Here is a 26,433-nt window from a genome sequence, read left to right as displayed (position 1 = left end):
AAAATTCTCAGGGCCCTGTCAGCAGTTCATAGGAGCCAATGCATAAATATTCTCAGCACATGTGATGGCAGTGACGGCTCTATAGAAGAACGGCTACAAGAAGCAGTAAACAAAGTGGATAGGCTTGTGCGAATAATGAATTTTAGGTTCGAACCGAGTTCGAAGCAAATGGTAGTTTTGATTGAATGATTTTGAATAGAATTTGAATAATATGTATGACATAAAGGAACATTTATTATGACCTAATAACCTGCACATTCTTTCTTTTGATTTGAAGTAGGAGCTCTATGCAAAGTCTTTTTTTTTTTTTTTTTGTAAAGGAAGTCGAAACAACCTTGAGGAGTAGTTTCGGTACGATGGGATTGATAACCTCAAAGATACTTAATGTCTTAAAATTTATTATATTTGGAGAATATAAGCCGTCATAACCAGCTTAATAAAATAAAAAATTTGTTAATAAATAAAGAATTGATTTGAGGGTAACATGTTCTTTTAAAGGGGCCCTACAACACTTTTTCAAGTAGCCATGGAGCCAGTAAACATGCTTGTTGCCTCACAAATTTACTGCAGCGAGGTTTCTAGAATCAGTTCAGTACGAGCAGAGTTCCAAAAGTTTCTCGCACGCTGCAATTGCACTCTCCCTTCTTGTCCCGACGAAATTGCTGGAAGTTACCGTATTTACTCGATTCTACCGCGCCCTCGATTGTAACGCGCACCCGATTTCCACCGCGAAAAAAAAAAAAAACGTAAGACATCGATTGCAACGCGCACCCATTTTTTTTTTGCTGGCCCGCACGATCACACCACTCGAAAAAACGATTCTTTTCGGGATTGTCTTCCATTTATATATGAGGTACGGGCGAAGCTTGTGCCCATCTGACGTGTAACAGAGCATTGCCGTCACTGTAGTTTTACCGTGGACCGATGTCAGCACGCGAACTTGCTTCGCCCCCTTCTTCTCGACAGTTGTGGTGCCAGGCATGTCGAAGTAAAGAGGCGTCTGATCGGCATTCCAGATTTGCCCAAGCAGGTAGCCGTTGTTGCGCCGCAAGTTTAGGACGAACCTCTGAAAACTGTAAAGCTTTTCATCGTAGTTCTCCGCAAAAGTTTTCGCATATGCATGTTCCCCTTCGGAGGGAAGAGCCTTTCCTCTTCATATAGTTAATTATTAATTAGCCAGCACCTGCTCCCTTTAAACAGGCTCCGCATTAGACTTTTTTCTAAGACTAATTGCATAGCCCGCACTTGGAGCAGTTCTGTCGTCATGGGCCGCTGTGCCACTCGCTCCTCAAGCACATACTCGCGGAGCAGCTCTTCAATTTGCGGAAACCGACCCTGCTGTGGTTCACTGAAGCCTTTGCGTGAAGCTTTGCTGTCGACAATCTTCTGCTTTTGTTTCCGCCGGTCCCGCACGCACGTCTCGAGAAGGACCGCGATGCGGCCCGATTTCCGTCCGTTTCTGCACACGCGATGACTTTTCTTTTAAAAGCGGCATCGTGGTGCACTCGAGTTTTTGGAGTCGGCCCTTCCAAGTTGTCGATGCTAATGCACTACTAGATGACGAACTCTTCAGCACACGTACGAAGTGCCGCACATGGTAAACACATAGGCAGAAATAGCCGACGCACCATGCCGACGCACGTAGGGGGCGGCCATTTTGGATTTGCGATGGCAATAGATTGACCGTAATTTTTTTGTTCGTACTCGATTCTAACGCGCATGCGATTTATGAACTCGCTTAACCGGAAAAAAGGTGCGCGTTAGATTCGAGTAATTACGGTAAGCAGGGAGGAATGGCACGGCAAAAGAAAATACAACACATGTACCTCGTGACCTTGAGCACCTCCTTTTTTTTTTTTTTTTTTCGAATACACGGATTTTCAGGGCGATTGTGCACCTACTCGTGGACAAACGGCGGCCTCCCGCGGCAGCCCCAGTAATGATGAGCGCGCGTTGTTCAAATCAGCCAGTGGCTGTGACCAGAGCCGTATATTCCTTCTTGGCTGTGACAAGTGATTTTTGGGCTTGTAGTGTCATTTGCCAAGGAAAAAAGGCAATTTTCAGCTTTGAAAATTTATTTTGAATTACAGGCCGCATGCTGCCCTGTAATATTTGTCTCCGTGTTCTTGGTAGCCTCGACTACCGATCGGCAGCATTTTCTGACCATGTTCAGCAAGTGTTGCAGGGCCCCTTTAAATTTGAAGGAGGCTTCGCGGCAAAGTGAATTTTCCTTTGATAAGTACTTTCATGGCTTAGCATTCCTACACTGTAGTGAAACCACCTTTACAAGCAATGACATGCGGATTATTATACATCTATTCGTTCGTTGCGAATACTTCCAATATTCGACAATATAAATTCGAATTGAAGCGCATTCGAATACTGAACTATTCGTTTGAATATTCGAAGCATTTGAATATTTGTGCAAGCCTGGTAGTGGAACAATACCTACGCGGAACAGAGCTCACTTGTTCGAACTCCTCTTATACTGCCCCACACTCAGAAGCAGACCACCCAAACAGTATAGTCCAACAACCTCATATACAGACATTACCCAAAGACGGCAGATGGACGCGTTGTACCGACAGTCAATATAATACGGGTTTCAGGTGGTTGAAAGCAAAGGCACAAATGGTGAGGCAATTCTCAAATTAGAAGCTAAAGTTGTGCAAACGATGCAACTCATTGAAAGAGAGAGAGATAAAGATGCAAGGAAAGGCAGGGAGGTTAACCAGACGCGCATCCGGTTTGCTACCCTGCACTGGGGAAAGGATAAAGGGGAGAAAAGAGGTTGCAGAGAGATGAGAAGGTACACACAATCACGAGCACACTCGGGGAGCACACACAGTCTACAGGCGGTCGCTCAGGTTTGTTGACTTTAGGGAAAGTAGCAGTGCTTTAGTTGCTTTCTGCGCAACTGAGGCAGATGCCCAAGGTCCTAGTAGACACAAAATGGTCCGGGGTCAAGTTGATTCAAAACCATCCGGAGCTGGCATCGCTGTGTGTCGTAGAAAGCGCAGCTGCACAGGACGTGTTCGATGGTCTCTTCAGCTCCGCAGAAGTCGCATGTAGAGGTGTCTGCCATACCAATGCGAAAGGAGTACACCTTTGTGAATGCAACACCCAACCAAAGGCAGCATAACAGTGTCGCATCGGAGCGGGAAAGTTGTGATGGTAGCTTCAGCTTGAGCGAAGGATCCAGTTCATAAAATTGACACCTTTGGAAACCGGTAGACGACCAGACGTACGTGTGAGATCTCGAGCCAGCAGGTAAAGTTGTCTTGCTGCATCATTCCTTGATAGAGGAATCGGGACCACATGGGTGCTCTCATGGGCTGAGCGGGCTGCATCATCGGCTAATTGATTTCCGGTAATACCGATATGTCCAGGCAGCCATTGATATATAATATCATGCCCTCGTGCTAGAGCTTCATGATGGCAATGTCTTATTTCTTGTACCAATTGGTCATGACTCCTCCTACGCATGGCAGACTGCAAACTCTGAAGCGCTGCCTTCGAATCACAGAATATGACCCATTTTCCTGGACGTTCTCGAACGAGATATTGTAAAGCAGCCCTTATAGCAGCAAGCTCTGATGCCGTAGATGTAGTCATATGCGACAACTTAAACTTGATTGTCATTGCTGCAGCCGGAATTACAGCGGCACCTGATGAGCTGCTGGACGAGACGGACCCATTAGTGTATATCTGCGTTCGGTCTAAGTACAACTCATGTAATAACTCATTGAAAGAATAAGTAACAAACATCAGGGCATGAAGGAATGTAGTATCCTTCGGCTTATCCACTCCTTTGTGCTCAGCCACATTACTTATGTCGCTGCCTACCACCGATGGTACGCGGTGGAAAAAACCAAACTCAACGGGCTCATCAGAAGAGTTTATAAACAGGCGTTAGGGCTTCGACAGAATAGTAGCACGAAACTGCTTCTTTAACTAGGCCTTCATAAAACGCTTGAAGAAATAATTGAAGCGCAACAGATCTCGCAGTATGAGCGCTTGAGCAATACGAAAGAATGTTTCCAAATTGACGACAGTCTCAGCATTTCTTACCATCCACAGCATGGTATCAAATACACATACCATGCGAAATTCGCTCTAAACTCATAATAGCATCATTGCCAAAGAACATGCACCCTGAGCACAACAAAGGTAAAAGAATCGGTAGAGCCAAAGCTATGCTCTAAACTTTTCAATGCAATGAGGAGGCGGTCTTCATTGATGCAGCGCGCTATCGGAACTATCGCCGTTTTGTTGCTGCGGTTCTAGAGAACCACATGCACAAATGCATAACCAACGCTTCAATCAACGCAAATCATGTGGATACGGCAAAGAAAGTCGCTATTGCGCTCGCCATAGCTCACACCAATGCCCAGCATATTATCAGTGACTCACAAGCATATGGTAGGATCTCTCCAGTGGCATTGAAAGTTCTTACTAAAAGCAAAAGCCGTTCTGACGACAAAAGTGCATGCATCCTCTGGTTGCCCGCCAACACACCTATCGATCACACAAGGCCTCACGTTCTGAGCTACCGAGCTACGTCAGTGGTTGACACCACCCATACTGACTCTCTTGGGGAGGAGTGGGAAGATAGACTTACCAAAATCAACAACATTACCCGACACTGTAGACTTCAACTAAGGGAATACTACCCGCCTCACCCCAAGCCCAACAGGGCCCAGTTCGTTCAGTGGCGGAAATTACAAACTGGCACCTACACTAATTCTGTAATTAAAAAACCCATTTACCCTGATTTGTATACAGTCGCCGACCGACTCTTCAGACCTGGCGAGGACCGAAAAAAAAGTCCGAAAAATTGAACAGTCCAAAAAATTCACTTTTGTCAGAATTATAAGCTTTATTGCATCAGGCAGACTTAAAATAGTCCATGATTCTGCCTGCGTCATACTACGCTTGGAAGCAATTTGGTTCCCCCATATCTGCGCCACGTGACATCGTCACCGTAAATGCTCAACAAAAACGTCACCGCGGTGCCGATCTCTGCTGCCGATAGCTGCAGCCAATCATCGTCGTCATCATCTGAACCGCTCACCGGCTGTGGCACAACCTGGCGAAGAATTTCTTCACCTGTGAGCTCCAAGCACGAAATCGTCTTCCTCCGCACGAGTGAAGTCTTCAAATATGGAGTTTTAGAATAACGTTTGCGGGCGTTGCCGGTATAGCGGACACATTATGAGTTCTAGAATAGCGTTTGCTCCTCCTAGGGAAAGGTCTTGGGACATTCGCCCCGACCACAATCACAAATGCACGGAAGCTACACACAACACTTCGTGGGCTGCGATTGTCGCACGCTATTTCAAATTTTCTGCAGGCAGGCCCCGAACGGCGACTCGCGTTACGACACACGCGCAGTGGCAGTGACGGCACCGCAAGGGCTCACAGTGCGCTATTCTAAAACTCCCTAATGCCATTGTGGCAGGCACATTCACTCCTCTACTGCGCAGCTCCGCCTCCTTCCTGTATAGTGCGATGACGACAGTGCTGACCACTACGGCTGACCGAAGACGAAAAAATGGTCCCGTGCCGCGTTTACTAAAGCAGACACGGCCTCGGAAGCTTGAAATATGACATTTGCTTTCCAATCTTGGAGGCAGGAAAGCCATTTTAAAATTAAGGCACTAAGCTTACTCAAGCCGGCAGAAAATTCAACACTGCAGCGTCCATGCGGGTTCGTGGTGTGCCTCAAAACAAGTGATTTAGTCCGAAAAATTCAACTTTAGGGGGAGCAATTCGTCCGGGAAATCAGCCGAAAAAATGCTTCCAGCAAGTCCAGCAAGTCCGAATTTTGGGAGTCCGAAAAATCTGTGAGCGACTGTATGTAGTAATAGGGCCACACTAGCACATATTCTCAAGGAATGTCCAGCACTAATTGTCAATATGAGAGATGCGGCCTCCATTGAAGACCTTCGGAAGCGTTGGCGGACTGCGCTGCTCAGCTCAAGACTAGATAATCAACACTGGGGATCCAGCAGGCTAAGGAAGCTGCTGAGAGACATGGTCTCTCGGCCATCTCCTAGGTGGGATCTCAGTCCGGTAACCTGCAGGAAGTGAATAAAGTTGTTCACTCAACTCACTCACTCAGTGCTCGTGAGTTGTTCACTCACGAGCACTTTTTATTCTGCCATTCCACTTCAACGAAATTTGACTATGCAATTCTAGGCTGAGGTATTTATTGCCACGCAGTTCACACAATCTTGAACATTTTGATGCATTTTCAGAACATGAAAATGTGTAGACGAAGTCTAAAACACTCGATGGCGCCATCAGAAACTGCCGCCACGGTGTACAGAAAAGATCAGTCAGAAGGGTAATAGTTGGAAGGGTACTAGAAAATATCAGTCAGGAAAGCACCAGGTGTCAGTTTGCGGGACTGTAGCGTATGAATGTAGGGATGTGCCTATTATGCGAGGAAAAAAAATCTAAATTTTGACTACTGAAGTTGGGATCCTGCCACGGTAGTCCAGTGGCTAAAGTACTCGGCTTCTGACCCGCAGGTCGTGGTATCAAATCACGGCTGCTGCGGCAGCATTTCTGTTGGAGGCGGAAATGTTGTAGGCCCGTGTGCTCAGATTTGGGTGCACGTTAAAGAACCCCAGGTGGTCGAAATTTCCAGAGCCCTCCTCTACGGCATCTCTCATAATCATATGGTGGTTTTGGGACGTTAAACCCCACATATCAACTACTGAAGTTGGGGGTGCATTTATACTTGTATATTTGCATACTCTTAAAGGCATGCTAAGACCCCTTTGACGTGGCCGACGATTTTTCAAATTTTGTCATTTATGCAGGCTACGAAGGTTACGGAGCACCCGAAGACTGTTCAGTGCCACCTCCACCTCCAGGCCTGGAGCCTATCCTCCTTCCAACAGAAGCTGTGCTTACGGGATATGCGATACCACCACCCCCAGATGTGCAGCCAATCATTGACAAGATGGCCGTCTATGTAGCCAAAAATGGGGAGGATTTTGAGACCATCGTCAAGAGCAAAGGTGCGTGCGTTCTCTTTTTACGTGTTAGTGTGATCACAGGGTTTGGCTAGCTATAAAATTAGTGAAGCCTAGCTTGTATGCTATTGTTACTCTTAAAGGGTTAGTAAACAACCCCAAGCTCAAAAAATTGTTGTAAAGAGAGATATGTGCACTTTTACTTCGTGAACACGCTGCCACAAAAATTTTGCGAATACGTGCTATATTAAGGAAGTTACAGGGCCTAGAACATCGCTTCCAGCTGGTTTCAAATTTTCACTCGGTCTCGCCACCCTTCTCCTATGTAGGAAGCGGAAGGCGTGGCCCATCGTCGTGACTCTGCCCAGTTCGGCAATATGGCAAGACGTCAGCGATTTACGTCATCGGCGAACTCGATCAGTTGCAAAGCACTTCCGCTTGCTGCAATGCCTGGTTTATTTCCATTTACCTGGTGCCGATGCTTCTCTGCAGCCCAGACGATCGACTTGCAGTCGACATTTGTAACAAAACTGCGTTCCAAATCCCGGACATCAAGTTGGCTCAATTTTTCTGGAGTTCAAAATTTTGGGAGTAGACTGCCGCACCATCTGGAAGCAGCAACACAAAACACAAATAATGTTCTTAATAGTGGGTGTGCCTATCAACAGGTGGCGCGACAATCTCCTCACTCCCAAAGACTGGGTCAGTGAAGTGTCCCGATTTTGATGCATGGAGCCTATGGGGAGTTTCCCAACTCGTATGATTGAATAGCTCTGTCGTAGCTGTGACTGGGAACAGGAACTGTTGACTTCACTACTGTTTGTTGAGACATGGTTTAGACCAATCAAAGAGCTGCGGGCTGCGTCACATCGCCGATCGCCGAGTTTTCGTCACTGCGCGTGCAAAGAGATTGGTCAGTCGTAGGAAAGGAGCATGGGAATTGTTTTTCGAAATGGAGGCTGTGCGCAGCGCGCAGCTCTGTAATATTCAGAAAACGTGATCGCTGCGGTCTACTCTATGAATTACCAAGCTTGTTTGGGGGATGTAAAAAAATAGTCTGAGCCTGTTGACTGGCCCTTTAAGGGGACAGACAGGTCTTTGGGACCCAAAAGTGACAAAAAAATTCCTTTTTAAAAATTGCAAGTATTTTTCTATCTCTTTGCAAATTTTCACACACCAGGAAGTGGTAATTTTTTTGTAATGTTATTCTATTTGTCCAGATTCTTGATGCTGTTAACATGCAGAACCTGCCAAAAAACAAATGGGGAACCGACTTCGAGGCTGCTTTATAATTTGCCGGCACTTGTGTTAGAAGCTCTGCTACGAATTTATGAGCATCTTTATGAGGATTGCAAAACATGTGCACCATGATTGTTGCTTTTAGAAGAAGCTTAGTGTTCTGTTTTTTCCATTTTTCTGAAAAAAAAAAATACCGTAATTACTCGAATCTAACGCGCACCTTTTTTCCGGTTAAGCGAGTTAATAAATCGCATGCGCGTTAGAATCGAGTACGAAAAAAAAAAAATTACGGTCAATCTATTGCCATCGGCAAATCCAAAATGGCCGCCCCCTACGTGCGTCGGCATGGCGCGTCGGCCATTTCTGCCTATGTGTTTCCCATGTGCGGCACTTCGTACGTGTGCTGAGGAGTTCGTCATCTAGTAGTGCATTAGCATCGACGGCGTGGAAGGGCTGACTCCGAAAACTCAAGTGCACCACGATGCCGCTTTTAAAAGAAAAGTCATCGCGTGTGCAGAAACGGACGGAAATCGGGCCGCATCGCGGTCGTTCGGAGTTCCCGAAACGTGCATGCGGGACCGGCGGAAACAAAAGCAAAAGATTGTCGACAGCGAAGCTTCACGCAAAGGCTTCAGTGGACCACAGCAGGGCCGGTTTCCGCAAATTAAAGAGCTGCTCGGCGAGTATATGCTTGAGCAGCGAGCGGCACAGCGGCCCGTGACGACAGAACTGCTCCAAGTGCGGGCTGTGCAATTAGTCTTAGAAAAAGGTCTAATGTGGAGCTAGTTTAAAGCGAGCAGGTGCTGGCTAACTAACTTTATGAAGAGGAAAGGCTTTTCCGTCCGAAGGGGAACATGCATATGCGAAAAGTTTTGCGGAGGAATACGATGAAAAGCTTCACAGTTTTCAGAGGTTTGTCCTAAACTTCTACCTGCTTGGGCAAATCGGGAATGCCGATCAGACACCTCTTTACTTCGACATGCCTGGCACCACAACCGTGAGTTACAGGAAAACTAAATAAATATTTGAAATCAGCAGACAAAAACTGCATAATTCTCTGCAGTTTGATCAAGATCACTGAAGAAATAAAACAATGTCTAAGACCAGTCTGCCCCCTTAAGTAAACATACTCCATTTCTCGAAAAATTCCCTGACTTGTGGTGTAATCATCAAGCAGAGTAAAATTTTGGACTGACAGATTTGGAAATATTACAATAGCTCCCACAAATATTACCAAAGAACCAGTCTGCAAAAAGCAAAACTCTGTTTCAAAGACGCACATTCACTTCAATCTGGGGTACACTCAAGTGAGCATGCCAAGAATCACACAGCACTGCAGGCACTGTCCTTTTTCATTTTCATGTGTAAGCATTGAAATAACATGCAAAAGAGCCTTTGCACCGCGTACGTGTCATTCTTGTCTGCCACCTTAGCGGCATTGCATTTTTCATCCACTGAAATATCCCAATACAATCCTTATTCTTCTTTTTTTTCCAATTTCTCAACTCTTGCATGTTTTACTACTTACTCTGTTTACTTTACACATTTGCCTGAAAAAAACATATTTTTTTTTTCACTGCAGTGGTAAAGGAGTGGTTGGGTTAGCAACAAATTGTAATATTACATGAAGTAAGGCTGGTAGGTAGCTCTTTTAGATAAGATCTTGCACTTCAAAACATAGGTGCTAGAGAATACAGCCACTCCAGCAAGAAACGCTCTTTTCGCCATCTCTCTTTGCATGGAGAGCACATTACATAGAAGGGTATACGAACCTGCTGTAATGCCTGCTGAGATAGCTTACATGCCAGTGATTTCTACTACGCCCTTAAAGTCGAAGTTCACAGTTGCAGCTTGAGCGACGCATTCCACTCTCCGACGTCACTTAATGATCCTTGAAGACGGGCTGCGCGCTTCCTCCCTGCTTCAGTAGCAGTCTGTGGCAGGCGTGGCACACAGGGTGGTGTCGCATGTATCCTTCGTGCTACGAAGATGGGTCAGCTCTTTTCATCTCTGCTTCAGCCGCATTCATTGCCCCCACCAGCGCGTTTTCGCCCACGTGTACAGTCGAAAACCGCGATAACGAAATCCCGAGGGAACGAAATTCTCACCGCAACGAAATATTTTCGGAGCATCGGTGCATGCCCATAGGAGTCAATGCATTTCCTAACTCGCGACAATGAAAAATATTCATAACACAGTCCATCATTAATGACATTTTTGAAACACGAGTGTGCATATAATCTACTCTCACAACATTTACATTCGAAAACTACTGAAATGCATTCATGCTTCACTTCAATTGTGCAAAACTATCGCTAAGCGCACTTGAGAAGCAGCCGCCATCATTGTCTACAAAGAAACGTAAAGCTGGCGACAATGATGATGATTATGGCTTGCTGAAACACCTGCTCATTATCGCGGACTACGTACGTAGCCAACACCGCAATCCTCATGGAGTATCGTTCGCTGGCTTGGCTCTGTGCTTGGCTTTGTCGACTTTGCACACACATGGTCGCGTGTGTGGAGCCATTTGTAGGGAGTTTGCTTGGTCGCTTGGTGCAACGTGAACCGTGTGTTGCGATTGCTTCATCTGATTTTGCTGCTCCCTACGAAAAAGCGGAAGTTGATCATGCTGGAAAATAAGGCTGCAATCATCAGTGAGGTGGAAAAGGGCAGAAAAAATGGACATCGCCGAAGCATTCGGCGTTACTTGCAGCTCGTGGTCCATGATTCTCAAGAACAAGGCCTCCATTCTTGGTGCCCTTGAAAACGACACGAGTGCAAGAAACGAAACCGTGACGGCTGCAGCGTTCTTGGACTCGTGGTTTTGGGAACAGCGTGCGAACAAGGTGCCTTTATCTGGCAGGATCCTGCAACAGAAGGCGCTGGACTTCGCTTGTATGCTCAGCCGCGACAACTTTAAGGGGGGACACGGGTCTTAGAAGGCCAAAAATTGCAAAAAAATCGACTTTTTGAAGGTGACATTTTCGAAACTTGCGCCTATTTTTGCACTTATCTGAGAAGTTTCTAGCTTCTCGCGTCATTATTTCTTTCGCAAAATCAATTTATAACATCCCTGTGAGCTGAATGTGAGCACAAATTGACGCAAAAATCGCACTTTTTCCGCGCCAAACTGTTGCCGTTACACACGAGCTATCGTGCTCATCTTGGTCTCGTTTGGAAGGGTCGTTCTTCATCTTCAATTTCCCACCACTGCTGGCTCACCTTGCTCATTGGTTTTTTTAGCAAAAACGCGTCATCGAGAAGCACTAGCGCGCGATTCAATTGGCTGCTTGGGGCACGTGACCAAATTTAGGCGTCCGATTGGCCAAGGGGCGCTTTCGGCGTCTGCTTCACCTTCACATGCGCCATTTTGTCATAGTGCTACTGACTGCTTGCGCCAGTAAAAAAGTTCTGTGCTACAGTAATTTGTGAAGCGGGTGTGGCGGTGGTTCGTTCGCTGTGAACTTCAGAAAGATCCCCGCTATGGCTCGGGACAACGAGGATAACAATCTCGACGCGGTCAACGGCGGTCGCCGAGTCACCGGTGCAGACCTAACTCACGTACGAGCCCGTTGGCTGCCGACAACGTTACTGAGAACGGCTGTGTTTTGCAGCCTCATCAGTTAGAGGATGGCAAGTAAAAAGCAGAAGTGAAGCTACCAGAGATATCAATCTTTGTACTGACGGAACGGAAGTGCAGTGTTATTGCTAAACCCGCCGATGTTGTGGTTCTCCCTGCCTGACGAAAGGACCTTGAACTGCGCGACGGGTCGTCAGAGTGGAGTACGCCGCGCGTCGACCAACAACAGAAAGTCAATCCGTTCACAGTGAACATGCTCGCGGCCCTCGCAATGGAGGCTACTGGCAGCAGGTAGACTGCTTTTAACGACGTGTTCGCAACGTTGTCTTGTCGCGATCTCTGCTCGAAAATATGGCAGTCTTACGTGAAAAGGAAACTAACACCTCGGCACTCGTGTAGCCTCGAAATTGATGAGCGAGGGAGCAACTTTGGTTCGCGACACTTACGGGTAACTTATTCTGGACAAGCCGAAAACATCGCCGCGTTATTCGATGGATCGTGAATGGCGCACGCACATTTGTCGCGCATCGCCGTCAGTACACTCACCAAACTGATAAGCCGCTTCGCGGCCGACAAGCACACGGCAACAACTTGCTACAGGACTAGAAGAAACGACACGCTCGTACAAACAATCAGTCCTATTACATTCCCGGTGCATATTAACTGACTAAAAGTATGTGTGCCATGATATTTTCCCCTCGGAACGGGGAAATTAAGTTTTAACAGCATTATTCTCGAAGCACAGATTTTGACCACTTTCTTTTGCTTGTTCGGTAAAAGTGGACCTAGGACAGCTAGAGCTGTAATTGTTTTTGCACAATGTAGCTAAATGTGCACAAAAAACAATGCTGGGGGCCTATCTTTAATGGGCAGCTTCATTTTTTTTTATTTTAATATAAAAATTTTTGTATTTGGTTACATGCAATGAACTTGACTATGCTGTAATTCGAGAAGTACTCGGTTCAATTTTCAATCAGCTTGCAGCATTGCACTCCTTAGGCTTTCTAGCATTCATTTATATGTCAATGGCTATGTAATTATAAGTGCATACATTTTTACAGTTAAAAATGTTAGAATGTTTGTTTTATTCATTTTCTCAAAATGGCAATTTTGTACACCTTGCGTAAAATTTACTGCAATATATATGAAACTATTACAGATAGCAGAATATTTTATTTTGCAGCATGAAGCTATATGTTTGGAGCACACAACATAGGAAGCAGATTTTGATTTCTTTGATGCAAGTTTTTCAAACTAGTTTTTTGTGTGACCACACAATGGCCGCATTCAGGGTTGTGAAGTTTAGTGTATTGTAAAGTAAGAAATAATGACCCATTCAAAAAAGTGCTTTTTATGTTGCATGTCTTATGCCTTCTACTGTCAATCCCTATGTTATTTATAAATTTTTGACAGGTGGTTATTTTTCTATTATGGTAAGAACAATAGAAATTGTTATCTTGATTATTTAATTAACTAATGAAGCTACAGAAAAAATACCTACAATTTTAGAATCCGGAGAACAAACTAAGTAAGCATGCCAACTTCTGTCACACTTGGTTCAAAAATAAGTGAGAGAGCCTTAAGAACCATGTCCCCCCTTGAGGCGAGTCCCGGCTGGCTGAGCCGTTTCAAAGCTCTCCACGACATCGGGGCCAAAGTTATCTCTGGGGAGGCAGCAGCCGTCGACACGGTGACAACGTCGTTGTGACTGCTGAGCAACAAAGAACTGCGCGGCCAGTACAAGCCCTCGGACATATGTAATGCCGATGTAACAGCACTGTTTTATGAAATGCTGTCGTCCAAGACCTTGGACTTTAAAGGCCAGGAGGGACACAGTGGCAAGCACAGCAAGCGGCGTGTGACGATTTTATCGTGCGCCAACATGGATGGCAAAGATAAACGGCCACTGCTCGTTATTGGCAGGAGCAAGAAGCCCGCTGTTTCAAGGGGAATCGCAGGCTGCCAGTAACCTACACCGCAAACTTAAAGTCGTGGATGACGCAGGCTATTTTTAGCAGCTGGCTCCAGTCCTTCGATGCCAACATGCAGAAGGCAAACAGGTCGGTCTGCCTTCTTCTCGACAACTGTAGTGCCCATCACGTCAACGTACAGCTCAGAAACAGGCGTCTGGTGTTCTTTCCACCCAACTGCACTTTGGTGCTGCAGCCTCTCGATCAGGGAGTTATTTGCAGCGTGAAATGCGCTTACGGAGAGAGGCTGATTCAGCGTTTGCTGCTAAATATACATATGAAGTGGCCCACTGATGTGGACTTGTTTATGGTGCTAGAGATGATCGCCACTGCATGGATTGCAACGAGTCCAGCCGTGATAATGAATTGCTTCACACACGCCGGCCTTGTCACTCCGCAGGCATCACGCACTGATTCAGAGGAACCGGAAGAAGGTTCGCCTGTAGGCGCACTTGATGACAGTTCTGGTAACAGCGCAGTGCCGTTGTCACTGACCAGTGCATGGGGCGAACTTGCCGTGGCAAACGAGATTCCCAATGGCCTCAGTGTCCAAGAGTTCGTTTGCGCCGACGAAGGCGTCGTCATGCGGGAGGAAGTGACTGATGAAGCCATTGTCAGTAGCTGTGCGAGGCGGCCGATCCGATGAGCAACGACCGGAGCAGCCAGAGAAAACAAGTTCGCAGGATGTGCTGAATGCCTTCGACACAATTCACTTGTTTTTCAACGAGCAGGATGACGACGTGGCGATGAACTATTTCTTACAGTGGAGTCGAGAGGCATGAAATTGCTGCATGGTAAGGCCCGCCAAAGTAAACTTACTGAGTTTTGGAAATAAAATGTGTTTTTTTCTTAATTCCATGTCTTTTCTGCTACATTCTCGCGCCAATGAAATTCCCACAAGAGCGAACTTTTGTGCTTTCCCTGCCGATTTCGTTATTGCGGGTTTCAACTGTATAACATACAGTGCATGGGAGGATGTTATTGCAGAAACTCGTCAAGAGGGTTCATATACAGTGGACTCCCATTAAACAAAACTATCTCGTGACAATTGTTTGGTTGGTCTCCTATATATTTAAATATTTAATGGTAAAAAGTTTTGGGTAATGGAAACGCTTTTTTGGCTTGCATCTGTTAAATGAAACTGAAACGGGCAAAATCCATGAATGGCGGAAGCGACTATGGCAGTCTAGCAACCATGAAACAAATGCCAAAGCTAGCCTAGCCAAACCAACCCAGCGATTGCACATGTCCGGGCACGCGGAGCAGGAATTGATGTCTTGTCGTGAACTTGAGGACAGCCGTGAGGATTCTATAGCTGAAGTTCCAGATGAGAACTTGTGCTCAAGTGGTAATGAGATAGTTTGTGATCCCGAGCCCATTTCAGTGGCTGACAGTGCAGCAAGAGATGCTGTCATCCTGTTGCAGCGCTACGTTGAACACGATGGTGGCACAGAGTTCCTGCCCAGCCTTTCAGTAATGCACTCCTACAGTGTGAGAAAGTGCTTGAACAAGGCCAAGAAAATTGTTATCACCTCCTTTTTTCCGAGTCAGCAATATTATAAACATTTTTCTTTCTAGTACTATAGTAGTATTGTATACTTCAAAATGTTTCTGTTCAGTCAGTCACAGTTGGTGCTTTTGAAATAAAGTCATGTTTCATTCGATTTGTGGGCTTTGCTTAAATAAAACTTCTCAAAAATGGAACAAATTTTCTTGCCCCTTCGAGTTTCGTTTAAGAGGAGTCCACTGTAATTACAATAATATGTATCAGTAGGCTGCTACTAGACATGCCCAACACAAGGGAGTTTGAGGACAACTACACTTGTTTCTGCTCGTGATCTCGAGACGGTGCTAACTTAGTCTTGGCATGACATTCTTATTCACTAGGTGACAAGCGCTTCGAGTTCCTGCTGCCCGACCACGAATACCACCAGTACTACCTGCACAAGAAGCAGACGTACCTCAATGAGCGAGCTCAGCAGCAGAAACAGCAGGAGTCAAGTGTCGTAGAGGCGGCATCGAAGGACAAACTCGAACCCGGCGACAACGCTGGCAAGACTCCCTCAACGGGTGATGTTGCGGAGCGGACTGAGGAGCGCTATGACGTGGTGGGTCCCAAATTAGAAAACGGCCTCAGCGTTGGCACGGACGACGGCCTTTCTCGGGCGGACTCTCCCTTCTCCAACGTTGACAGTAACGACACCAGTTCCCAGCCAGGGTTCTCGACTCCCAGTGACAGTAATTATGTCAAAGGTAAGCAGTGTGTTGGGGCAATGTATGACCCTCTGATGTGAAACCTTGTGTTGTCGTATCAGCCAGTGGAAACTTAATTGCTGCCTTCGAAAATGTGGTTGCATCAGTTGATCAATAGCGTGTTTGTTTTCCGAGGTGTGTTTTGGGGACTGAATGTAGTGCTATGTATTATAAAAGAATATCGTTGAAAACATTTCAAGCATATTTGTGGAATCTGATAACAGGTTGCACTGTAGTCTGCATCGGAGTATTCTTTTCAATGAATGGCGTGGTGATGCCTGCCGCAGTGGTGTAGCGATGGTCAGTGGTTGCTGACCCCCAGGTCACGGTATCGAATTTTAGCTGCGGCGGCTGCAATATCGATGAAGGCGAAAATGCTATAGGCCGGTGGGCTCAGATTTGAGTGCACGTTAAAGAACCCCAGGTGGTCGAAGTTTCCGGGGCCCTCCACTACAGCGTCTCTCGTAATCATTTTGAGACGTTTAAAGCCCACATATCATTCAAATCAATGAAAAGCTTGGTGATGGAGGCATCCTTGGTATATAGATGGGAAAATGAAAATGAGATAAGATGGGAAAAACTATATTGTAAAATTTCACTTTGCTTTATGCTGACAGATGCATATGCATGGCACAGTAGCATAGATTTATTAAACTTTATAATGAACTTTAAACAGCAAGGTGTTGCATTGTAGAAGATTCAACTAGTTAATTGGTATTTAGGTAGTGACTGTCAACATGGGAAATCATATATAAAAATACCTTGGCATCATTCTTTAAAAGATTAGGGCACATTTACACTTTGCCTCGAAGAGAGCGAAAGCGGCAGAACTTTTTGGAAACTGCTTCGTTTCGCCGCCAAAAAAGCCAGAAAACCACGCCGCGTGACCGGCGCGCCAAAATCGGTTCGAAACCAAATTTTCCGTCACGCAAAAGCGAGTCCGGTTTTTTCTTCATCGCTTTTGGCTGCGCTAGATCAAACCAAGTGATCTAACCAGTCGGCCGCAGATTCAACATGGCGACAAAGGCGTCAGCGGTGGCTCGCATCAGCTCAAATTGCAAACTACCTACGTAGCACGATGAAGCATGATGGCCTCAACAAGGGTGCGTTCATCAAGAGCCTGGTTTTGATTACGATTGGGGAGAACTCCGTAATTAGATGAAATTTGGATTACAGTTCAATCCCTTTATGGGAGACACTGATATAAGGAACAAATGGGTATAAGACACAGCATTGTGGTTACAGTAAATTACGAGTTGATAAGAAAATACATACAAGGTACCCTGCTTATAAAGGACATCTCATATAAAAGACAAGAACTGGTGCCTGGAGCATGCCTCTTATACAGGGGTTTAACTCTAGTTGTCATGCCCCAAAGTGTCTCGCTTTGGTGTACAGCCAATTGAATCTGTCACCGCCCCTGCCGGTGCAATCGCTCGTGTCGTTTCTGGTGGTGTATCTCCCAAAACAATGTTTGAAAAGGTGAGAGCTGTTTCTTCTCAGGACTTTGCGAGAATGACTAGAACTTGGTACTCAGAAACCGGCAAAATCAAATTAGAAACCTCAGAAACCGGCAAAATCGAATCAACTCTCAAGGTAGCGACGGCAGTGGTGGTGGGAAGGGGCAGAACGAATGTGAACATCTTTGACACACGCAGTTGGGGGTTTTCCGGCTACTCTAGCCCTTTCGTTTTTGTTTCACTTCCTTAGTGTGAATGCCCCTTAAGTGTTGCCGAATGCTACATTCTGTTGCATTGCACTACAGCACTGTATGGTACTAGCACACACAGGCCTTGTAGTAGATACCTATTAAAGTTGCATCATACACGAAAATGACTTAGTTATATCCGAAAACTTGTTATAAAGATATATTTTTAACACCACAGCTATTGCAAGCCTATTTTTCATTTACTTCGTAATGACAGGTAGTTTTGTTATATATGAGTTTGTTATATCTAGGCTTGAGTGTAGTGCATCACGTGCACAATGAGCAGGTTGCGGTTTCAGCGTCTCTCTTTTCAAAATGAGAATGTTTTTTTCTCTCAGTTCCCATTGGCAGCATATTGTTTCCATGCACTCTCACTCTTCTCTAGTTCTTGGTAAGTTCACTTCAGTTAAAAATAACCAGAAGCCATGGCCTTACTCATTCATTCATTGACTTGATGCAAATTCATATTGTTGGTCCCTGCTTATGCTTATACTAGTATGTTTGTGTTGCACAGTTAAAGCATTGCTGCCAGCTCATTTCGCAACATTCTTGTGTGCTTAAATGCTTCCACATAGGTCCTGTGAGTTTCTCACTCAAGCTGAAGGATTCGGAAGGAAAGGACAAAAAGCGGTTGCCACTTAATGCTTCCGAATCGGACTCCGAGGAACCGACTGAAGTCGCAGCCTCGGCTGCACCGGCTGCACCGTCTGTTGCTGCACCCGTCGAGGAGCCTGCGAAAGCGGTGGAGAAGGTCGCCAAGGATAAGCATTTAGGTAGGAATCAGTGGAGTTCGAGTTAGAGCTCTTTAACAACACGTCTTGTTGGAAACCAATAATAGCAACAAGATTTCAGCGAGTTGATGAAGGAGAAGCAAGATGGTTGTTTCTTCTTCTTACTGTCCTTTTTTGGTAGTTGTGGTGCTGGTAATTGTTATAGGAATGAACGTAGTTTTACATCAGTAAAATGGTTGGAACTATAAGAAATCTACATATAGAATGAAGTTATGTTGTTGCGATCTGAATTCTAACCAATAATAGCTTGGCTGGGGTGAGCTGGTCCATGCTCAAATGCAGCACGACTTCGACAAATACAGGAGATCAATAGATGGCACTCGCCTGGGCCTTCCGTATATTTATCGAAGTTGCAGTGCATTTGTTTGCAAGTTCTGACCCAATTTGCATGATGACAAAAATTACGGAAAAAAGCAGCAATTACAAGATCTAAAGTTTGCAAAAGAACCTTCATAAAATTTTGCTGTCGCAAGTATTGCTTGAGGTTCGAACAAGTTCGCAAGACCACATCCAAATCTATTCATGCGCCTTGCAGCCCTCCGATACCTATAACAATGCTAGGTTTTTATTTGGCTTCTTACTGCCAGCAATGTAGCTGTGGTCCTCCATTTTCAGACGGTGCGTCGTCAGAGGACCGGCTCTCCCCTGCTCGGCAGCTACAGCTGGAACGAAAGAAGCGCCTTGCCAAATTCCTCAGCATGATCAAGGATTCACAAGATGCTGGTGCCGGGGGCTCAGTCTCGGCGACGCAAGCTGGACAGCAACGCGAGAGCTCCAAGGGTTCTAGTGCTACTTCTACACCGAAGGAACCATCAAACAGGTTGGAATTCTCTCTCCGTCGGCTCCTTTTCAGCTGCACTTAAGGAAAATTAAGTTGTGGTGTCTGAAAAGATTCATGCAGTAATTGTGCGTGACATTTAGAGGCACACTGTCTAACCCTTTGAATTCTGTTGTCAGGCACTGCTGGAAAGATTCTTCATATATACTACAGTTGGCGTCCGATTTCTCGGATGCCCGAAATTCTAGACATGCCTGATTTCCTGGACTCCATCTGTGGCACTGTCAAGTTCCCCATAGAGTCAGTGTCCAAAATTGCGGATGTTCATAGCTTTCGCCATCTGATTTTCTGGACTTTTTACCGCTAACCGCAGACTCTAAGTCACTATCGACACCGCCCCTTTTATTGTTTTTGTAGCCTCAAACCCACCATACACGCATCGAAGGTGTGGCTATGGCCATGGCTGCCATAGCCGCAATCTATCACACGCCAATCCCTTGCCAGCCGTAGCTTAGTCAAAGTTCTGGCCACAGCCGCATGGTGTTGTGCTCCGACAGTGGCAAAAGCTATGCTGCTGACCTAAGGTCTGCTGTTGGAACTCGTGGAAGGTGGTTATATAACAGACCCTCCAAATCTGTTTTCACCACACGAGCTTCTACTGGATGCCGAGACTGGCCGTCTCACCCGAAGTGGAAAGCATGTGCGATTAACTTTTCCACCCATGGATGTTGCCTTCGACAATCTGCACGCTGTCGGTGTTTCAATTTCAGCAGGGATAACCTTTGAACGTTTCACCGATGCGGACAAAGACCTTGAGCTGTGTGCGGAATTGGCCAATAATGAAATAATTCCTCAAGTTACGGAGGATTCCGATGACTCAGACACCGGGATTGAACAGGCAGCGCTTACACAGCCAACGAGCTTGAAGTTGACACAAGCAATGATGACACTGTCATAGGTGTACAGCAACAGGGTGGTATTAGTTGAAAGTAAGGCTGGCATAATCGCGGGCAAGTGAAATGCCGTGCAAACGAAAAGAAGCTACTTTTTTTTGTGCCAAAGTGTTTACAAACGTGGTAGTGCCGGTCACATCAAATTTTTTCTCCTTTTTTTTTTGTTTTGTTCTTAATATAAACTGCTCTTTTCATAGCCATTCAAACGATGCATTAGCTAAATTGCAATTAAAATCTTGTATTCCAGCCGTGACCTTCTTCGTCAGCAATGCATTTTCGCTTTCATTCTTTCTTCTGGACTGCCCTGTTTTCTGGACATGTTCGCCTTGAGGGTCTGGGAAATCGCACGTCGACTGCGTATCATTCTCACTGCAGTATGCGCCACTCTTTAGGGGAAATACAACTTAGAAAGAAGCAAGTTTTCTTCTAAAATTTATTTTTGTTTCTGATTGCTTCCACAAGTTTAGTATCTCTACTTTCATGACAAAAAAAAAATTAAGGCTTAAATTAAGCTCGAAGTAGGCTAAAGTCGCTTCTAAAAAGCACAAAGGGGCTATAAGGAAAACTAAAAAGGGCTCATTGTCTAGGCTCCCCCGGAAATTGTTCCCTGGCTGCTTGCCTTTGCATTTGGCATGAGGAGTTCACTAAAGCCATGTGCTTAATATAACCATGATTTGCAAGCTCTCATGATACAGGAAATCAGATTAAGAAGTATATCATTGCTACACAGATGAGCTTTGAGTTCTGTTTAATATGCGTGTTTTTTTTTTTTAGATGCAATTTTGGGTAACTTCTTGAGTTTACACGTCATATTTTTAGTACTTCTGATGGTCAGATGAAGATAACACTTTTGCCACATACCGTATTTACTCGCGTAATCCTCGCACTCGCATAATTCTCGCACCCCCCACATCGCCCAACAAAAATACGATTTCTTTTTTTTCTCGAGTAATTATCGCACCCCCAAAAACTGTCGAGTAATGTCGTGTGCTCGTTCCAGCCACTGATGATGATAGCACACGCCATCTCTTAACCATCAAGCGTACTATTGCACAGAGATTCAATTCAATTTAAGCCTAGCCGAAGGGGCCAGTGCGCATTGCGGTGTGTTTTTTGTGTTGTGTCAGTAATCTTGTCATGTTTTGAGGCAATACTGAAGCTACACGGCTGCTTTCAAGTTGAAAGTGATAGATCATGCACTAAACTACGGCAACAGGGCCGCCGTTTGTCTACGAGTTTTGTGTTCGCTACTGGTGACGGCAGCTGCAAGCCACCAAGACGCTTGGGCCTACCGTGTGCCTAAAACTGGGATTGATGGTAAACTTTATTTATACAGAAGGAAACTGCGGACGATTCTGTTAAATGGCCATCAGCCCAATGCTGACGTCCTACGCTTATCTTTTGAGGGCTCCTGTTGAGCGACGAACACTACCGCTACGCCCGCAACGTCCACAAGCTTTGCGTATGGTATTCTAGTTCTCGACTACTTGCTTCCACTTTTTGTGTCTCAAATAAATCTTGTCTTGTGTTAAACCTCTGCTTTTATTGTTGAGGTAAGTTTTAATTAGTACTTCTTAAAGCTTGCTGTTAGTTGCTGGTGTGAGAATCCTGATACGCGGCCACTTCGTTCTCTTTTTCGCTATGTACGTATTCAAAAAAAGTTTTTCCCGCGTAATTCTCGCACCCCCCAACTTTGCATCGGTTTTCCAGCAAAAAAACTGCGAGGATTATGCGATTAAATACGGTAGTTCTTCACATGTCAAGAGTGCAATTATCTCTTTTAAAGCATGATACTATATAAATATAGTTATTACGAACTAATGCAAGCAATCAGTATGGGCTGACATTTAATAATTCTCATAATAACGTTTTTCATGGTCATTTATATGTATTATACATACCTTTGTTGATGGTTATTTACAATTTACTCTTAATATGCAGTAATGTGAGCCATTATTGACTCATAATTATTAATAAAGAAAAGCTGAATTTTACAAATTTTTATGGTAAAAAACTAAACTAAACTAAAACTATTCAACCTAATATAAAAATGATTCCATATTTGAAATCTGCATAAAACTTAATGTAAACAGCAAAAAATTATTTGCTTTAGGCTAGTGGTTAAAGAATTTTTTTTTTTTTTCCGAATCACATCTCTCTTTGAAAGAGTAAGCAAGCAAGCTTCTTCACTTTAGCTTTGATTTTACTTTAAACCGGAACAGATGGAGCGAGGGAGAAGGATTTCGGGCAGCCAAGGGTTTGTGCACTTCTATCGAAAAAGCGTAGAATGAGAACGATTTTTGATGAACCTCAAGTGCTTGAGTTGGGTCGTTCGACCCTGTCACAACATTATGACAATAGGCTGTCATTTGCCTCTAGCAACTTTGCAGCCATTATATATGGCATACTCTCCATAACTGCATCATATTTGGGCATTACATATTGTCTCTCGCTTCATATTGTCTCCTGCTTCAAAAGCTTATTATGCCTAATTGGCTATTTTGTCTGAATTATAATTTGATCAGTGCAGCATCCTCGTAAGTCATACCTCATTATAATGAAGTTACACATTATAGCAAAGTTGCCTCTTACATGAAAATAGGTTCGATATAATCCGAAAATTTGTTATAAAGGTTTATTCTCAACACAATTAGACTATTTTATTTACTTTATTGTAACCAATATTTTGTTATATTGGCATTCGTTATATCGAGGTTTGAGTTAATTAAATTGTGTGTATAGCACTCTTGGTACTTCGTTCACTCTCAGTAAATGGAAATATGTTTAACAGAACTACTGCTTAAGTGGAACAACTGCCTCTGATACGATTGGTTTCGTACTTGGATTCGACGCCCCTGCACTTCTCTCAGTAAACGGAGCTGCTGTTAAATGGAACATTCACGGTCACTTCAATTTTCCTTTAACGAGAGTCTACTGTACATTTGCTCGTAAAGCATATAGAAGTCCCTCATGAGCATGTTTTGTGCAACCTGCAGGCTTGCCGACCTTTCACGAGCTCCCACCGACTCGCTTCCTGCTTCACCTTCGGCAAACTCCTCGAGGGAGCAGAGCAGTGACAGGGCCCCATCCGCAGAAATGGTTTCCCCACGCCGCAGGTCGCACAAGTCCTCGTCCAAGTCCCGCCACCGGTCACGTTCCCCGACCAAGCACCGTCATCGCCACCATCGGCATGGCAGAGACACCTCCCGGTCACCGTTGCGGGAGAAGCACCACCATCACAAACATCATCGGTCACCACGGCTTGTCACCTCTAAAAGGTTAGCTCGACTAGTTTGTAATGGTTTTGGTTGCAAATCCACTGGCTTGGGTTTCAAACGATGTGTTTTTGGACACTACAGATGCTATTCTAAGACTCTGGGTTTGGGAATGGTGCTATCAACTTGAGGACATTCAATAGACTTCTGCCAATAGAGACAGTGTGACGTTACTGCGGGCAGCTAGTTCACCATCCCCTTCCCCAGAGCAGGTGCTCATTGGCAAGAAGGTTGTGCCGGCAAGATCTTTCTGCGTGGTAGCGCTGCGCGTGTCTACAATCAGTTGGCTGAAATTTCTGCATTGCTATTTTCTATGGTCCCAGTTTTTAAAAGGAAGGGCCGCTGCCTTTAAGTGCATGGTTATGTTAGGTTAACATGTCGAAATTTGCTCGTCGTAGATGGCAGCCATAAAAAAATCTTCAAAAGGGAACATTCTGCATGTTCACGATGACTAGTGCTTTTGAAAATATTTGCATGGCCTGGATGTAAACGTGTGGCATGTGCAATTCAGTTTTAAACAAAGCAAAGCATTGGCGGCAGCATGGTTCCAAGCCTCTGCGCGCGAGGTCACGGATAATGCTCTCACTCATTGTGCAAAATGCTGATCAGAACTGGAAAAAAAAGAAAAACAAAAAAAAAAAGGAAACACTTTTTGTCTTGCATTAGGCTGAGGAGATAACAAATCTCCAAGAAAATTACAGCGAACTTCTGCCCTGGCATTCCTAATAACCCACTAAATACTTATGCTGTTTTTAACCTGATAAATTATTTATATATAGTGGAACATCAATTATGTGTCCCCCACTTTCGCGACAACCCGCATTTTACGATGAATCAGTTTGGTCCTTGCCAAATCCCCATAGAAATAATCTATTGAAAACCTTAATTATACGAAACAGTTTTACACCGACCCCGCATCTTGCAATGACTTTCAGATTCTGTCCGAAAGAAAAAGCACCCCCTCCTCGAATGAAATGTCAACCAAATGATCACGAGTGAACAATATCAACTTGCTTTCCCCTTGGTTGACGATTGGAAAAGTAGAGATGGAGACAGAATGTCTTTTTATAATGTAAAATTCATTCTGGAAGATCATGCGCTTCTACATACGCTTTAATTGTGTGTATACGTATCCGGGGTCGTTACCTACTCAAGATCTAGTCACACAGAGTACCGTATTTATTCGAATATAGGTCTACCTTTTTTTTTTTTTTCGAAAATGTTGTTCATAACCAGCTATCGATCTATATTCATGACCAAAGAATTTCGACTTATATTCACCATTAAACCAACCAATAACGCCAAGGTTATGGCGTTCAACTGCCATGCCAGCTGTTCTTTAAGTGGTTCCTGCTGCATAGGCATGTTATATACCATAAAATCTGAAAAAAATAGCCCCCTTCTCCTTTCCGACTACCTAAAAAATTTACAAAAAAGTTATTCATGCAATAATCGTGTACCGCCCCTGCGAAATGCAGCCGCTCCACCGTGTTTGCGATGAAATCTACTATTTCCTTAGGTATCGGCCTGAGGCCTCGCCGCCTCGTGCTTTGTTCATGGTACGATCGGGGTGATGGGGAGGGGGGATCGCATTTGCTATAGGCGCTGCACCGTGCTCCCTACCGGGCTGCAGAAATTAGGCCCCTTCTTCTAACCACGACCACCACCATTTGGTTGTGTGCGGTTGCGACGATGTCTTGTCGACAGAGCTCTTAAAGTGCTAAATGATACTTTTTACTGAGGACTCGAGAAATTGTGCCATGCAGTGCGAGTTCTGCGTGAATGAGCCGATTACCGTAATTACTCGAATCTAACGCGCACCTTTTTTCCGGTTAAGCGAGTTCATAAATCGCATGCGCGTTACAATCAAGTACGAACAAAAAAATTACGGTCAATCTATTGCCATCGCAAATCCAAAATGGCCGCCCCCTACGTGCGTCGGCATGGTGCGTCGGCTATTTCTGCCTATGTGTTTACCATGTGCGGCACTTCGTACGTGTGCTGAGGAGTTCGTCATCTAGTAGTGCATTAGCATCGACGACGTGGAAGGGCCGACTCCAAAAACTCGAGTGCACCACGATGCCGCTTTTAAAAGAAAAGTCATCGCGTGTGCAGAAACGGACGGAAATCGGGCCGCATCGCGGTCGTTCCCGAAACGTGCGTGCGGGACCGGCGGAAACAAAAGCAGAAGATTGTCGACAGCAAAGCTTCACGCAAAGGCTTCAGTGAACCACAGCAGGGTCGGTTTCCGCAAATTAAAGAGCTGCTCGGCGAGTATGTGCTTGAGGAGCGAGCGGCACAGCGGCCCGTGACGACAGAACTGCTCCAAGTGCGGGCTATGCAATTAGTCTTAGAAAAAGGTCTAATGCGGAGCCAGTTTAAAGCGAGCAGGTGCTGGCTAATCAACTATATGAAGAGACGAGGCTCTTCCCTCCGAAGGGGAACATGCATATGCGAAAACTTTTGCGGAGAAGTACGATGAAAAGCTTTACAGTTTTCAGAGGTTCGTCCTAAACTTGCGGCGCAACAACGGCTACCTGCTTGGGCAAATCTGGAATGCCGATCAGACGCCTCTTTACTTCGACATGCCTGCGAGAAGAAGGGGGCGAAGCAAGTTCGCGTGCTGACATCGGTCCACGGTAAAACTACAGTGACGGCAATGCTCTGTTACACGTCAGATGGGCACAAGCTTCGCCCATACCTCATATTTAAATAGAAGACAATTCCGAAAGGAATCGTTTTTTCGAGTGGTGTGATCGTGCGGGCCAGCGAAAAAAAAAAAAAAAATTGGGTGCGCGTTGCAATCGATGTCTTACGTTTTTTTTTTTTTTTTTCGCGGTGGAAATCGGGTGCGCGCTACAATCGAGGGCGCGGTAGAATCGAGTAAATACGGTAGG

At 45.1% G+C, this 26,433-nt stretch overlaps 1 protein-coding gene across 1 annotated transcript in view; it reads left to right on the top strand.

Annotated features, from left to right (window-relative positions):
* The window catches only part of LOC119174286 (suppressor of white-apricot), a 70,632-nt gene that overhangs the window by 32,724 nt on the left and 11,475 nt on the right, over window positions 1–26,433 (top strand). Inside the window, exons 8-12 of the mRNA XM_037425125.2 lie at window positions 6,831–7,031; window positions 15,666–16,031; window positions 18,315–18,512; window positions 19,146–19,350; window positions 23,258–23,539. Coding sequence (XP_037281022.2) covers window positions 6,831–7,031; window positions 15,666–16,031; window positions 18,315–18,512; window positions 19,146–19,350; window positions 23,258–23,539 — 1,252 coding nt within the window. The remainder of the gene's footprint in view (window positions 1–6,830; window positions 7,032–15,665; window positions 16,032–18,314; window positions 18,513–19,145; window positions 19,351–23,257; window positions 23,540–26,433) is intronic.

This window comes from Rhipicephalus microplus, chromosome 5, assembly GCF_043290135.1.
Source record: "Rhipicephalus microplus isolate Deutch F79 chromosome 5, USDA_Rmic, whole genome shotgun sequence".
NCBI lineage: Eukaryota > Metazoa > Arthropoda > Arachnida > Ixodida > Ixodidae > Rhipicephalus > Rhipicephalus microplus.
Note: the sequence above shows the minus strand (reverse complement) of the source record. Positions and strands in the feature narration are given on the sequence as shown.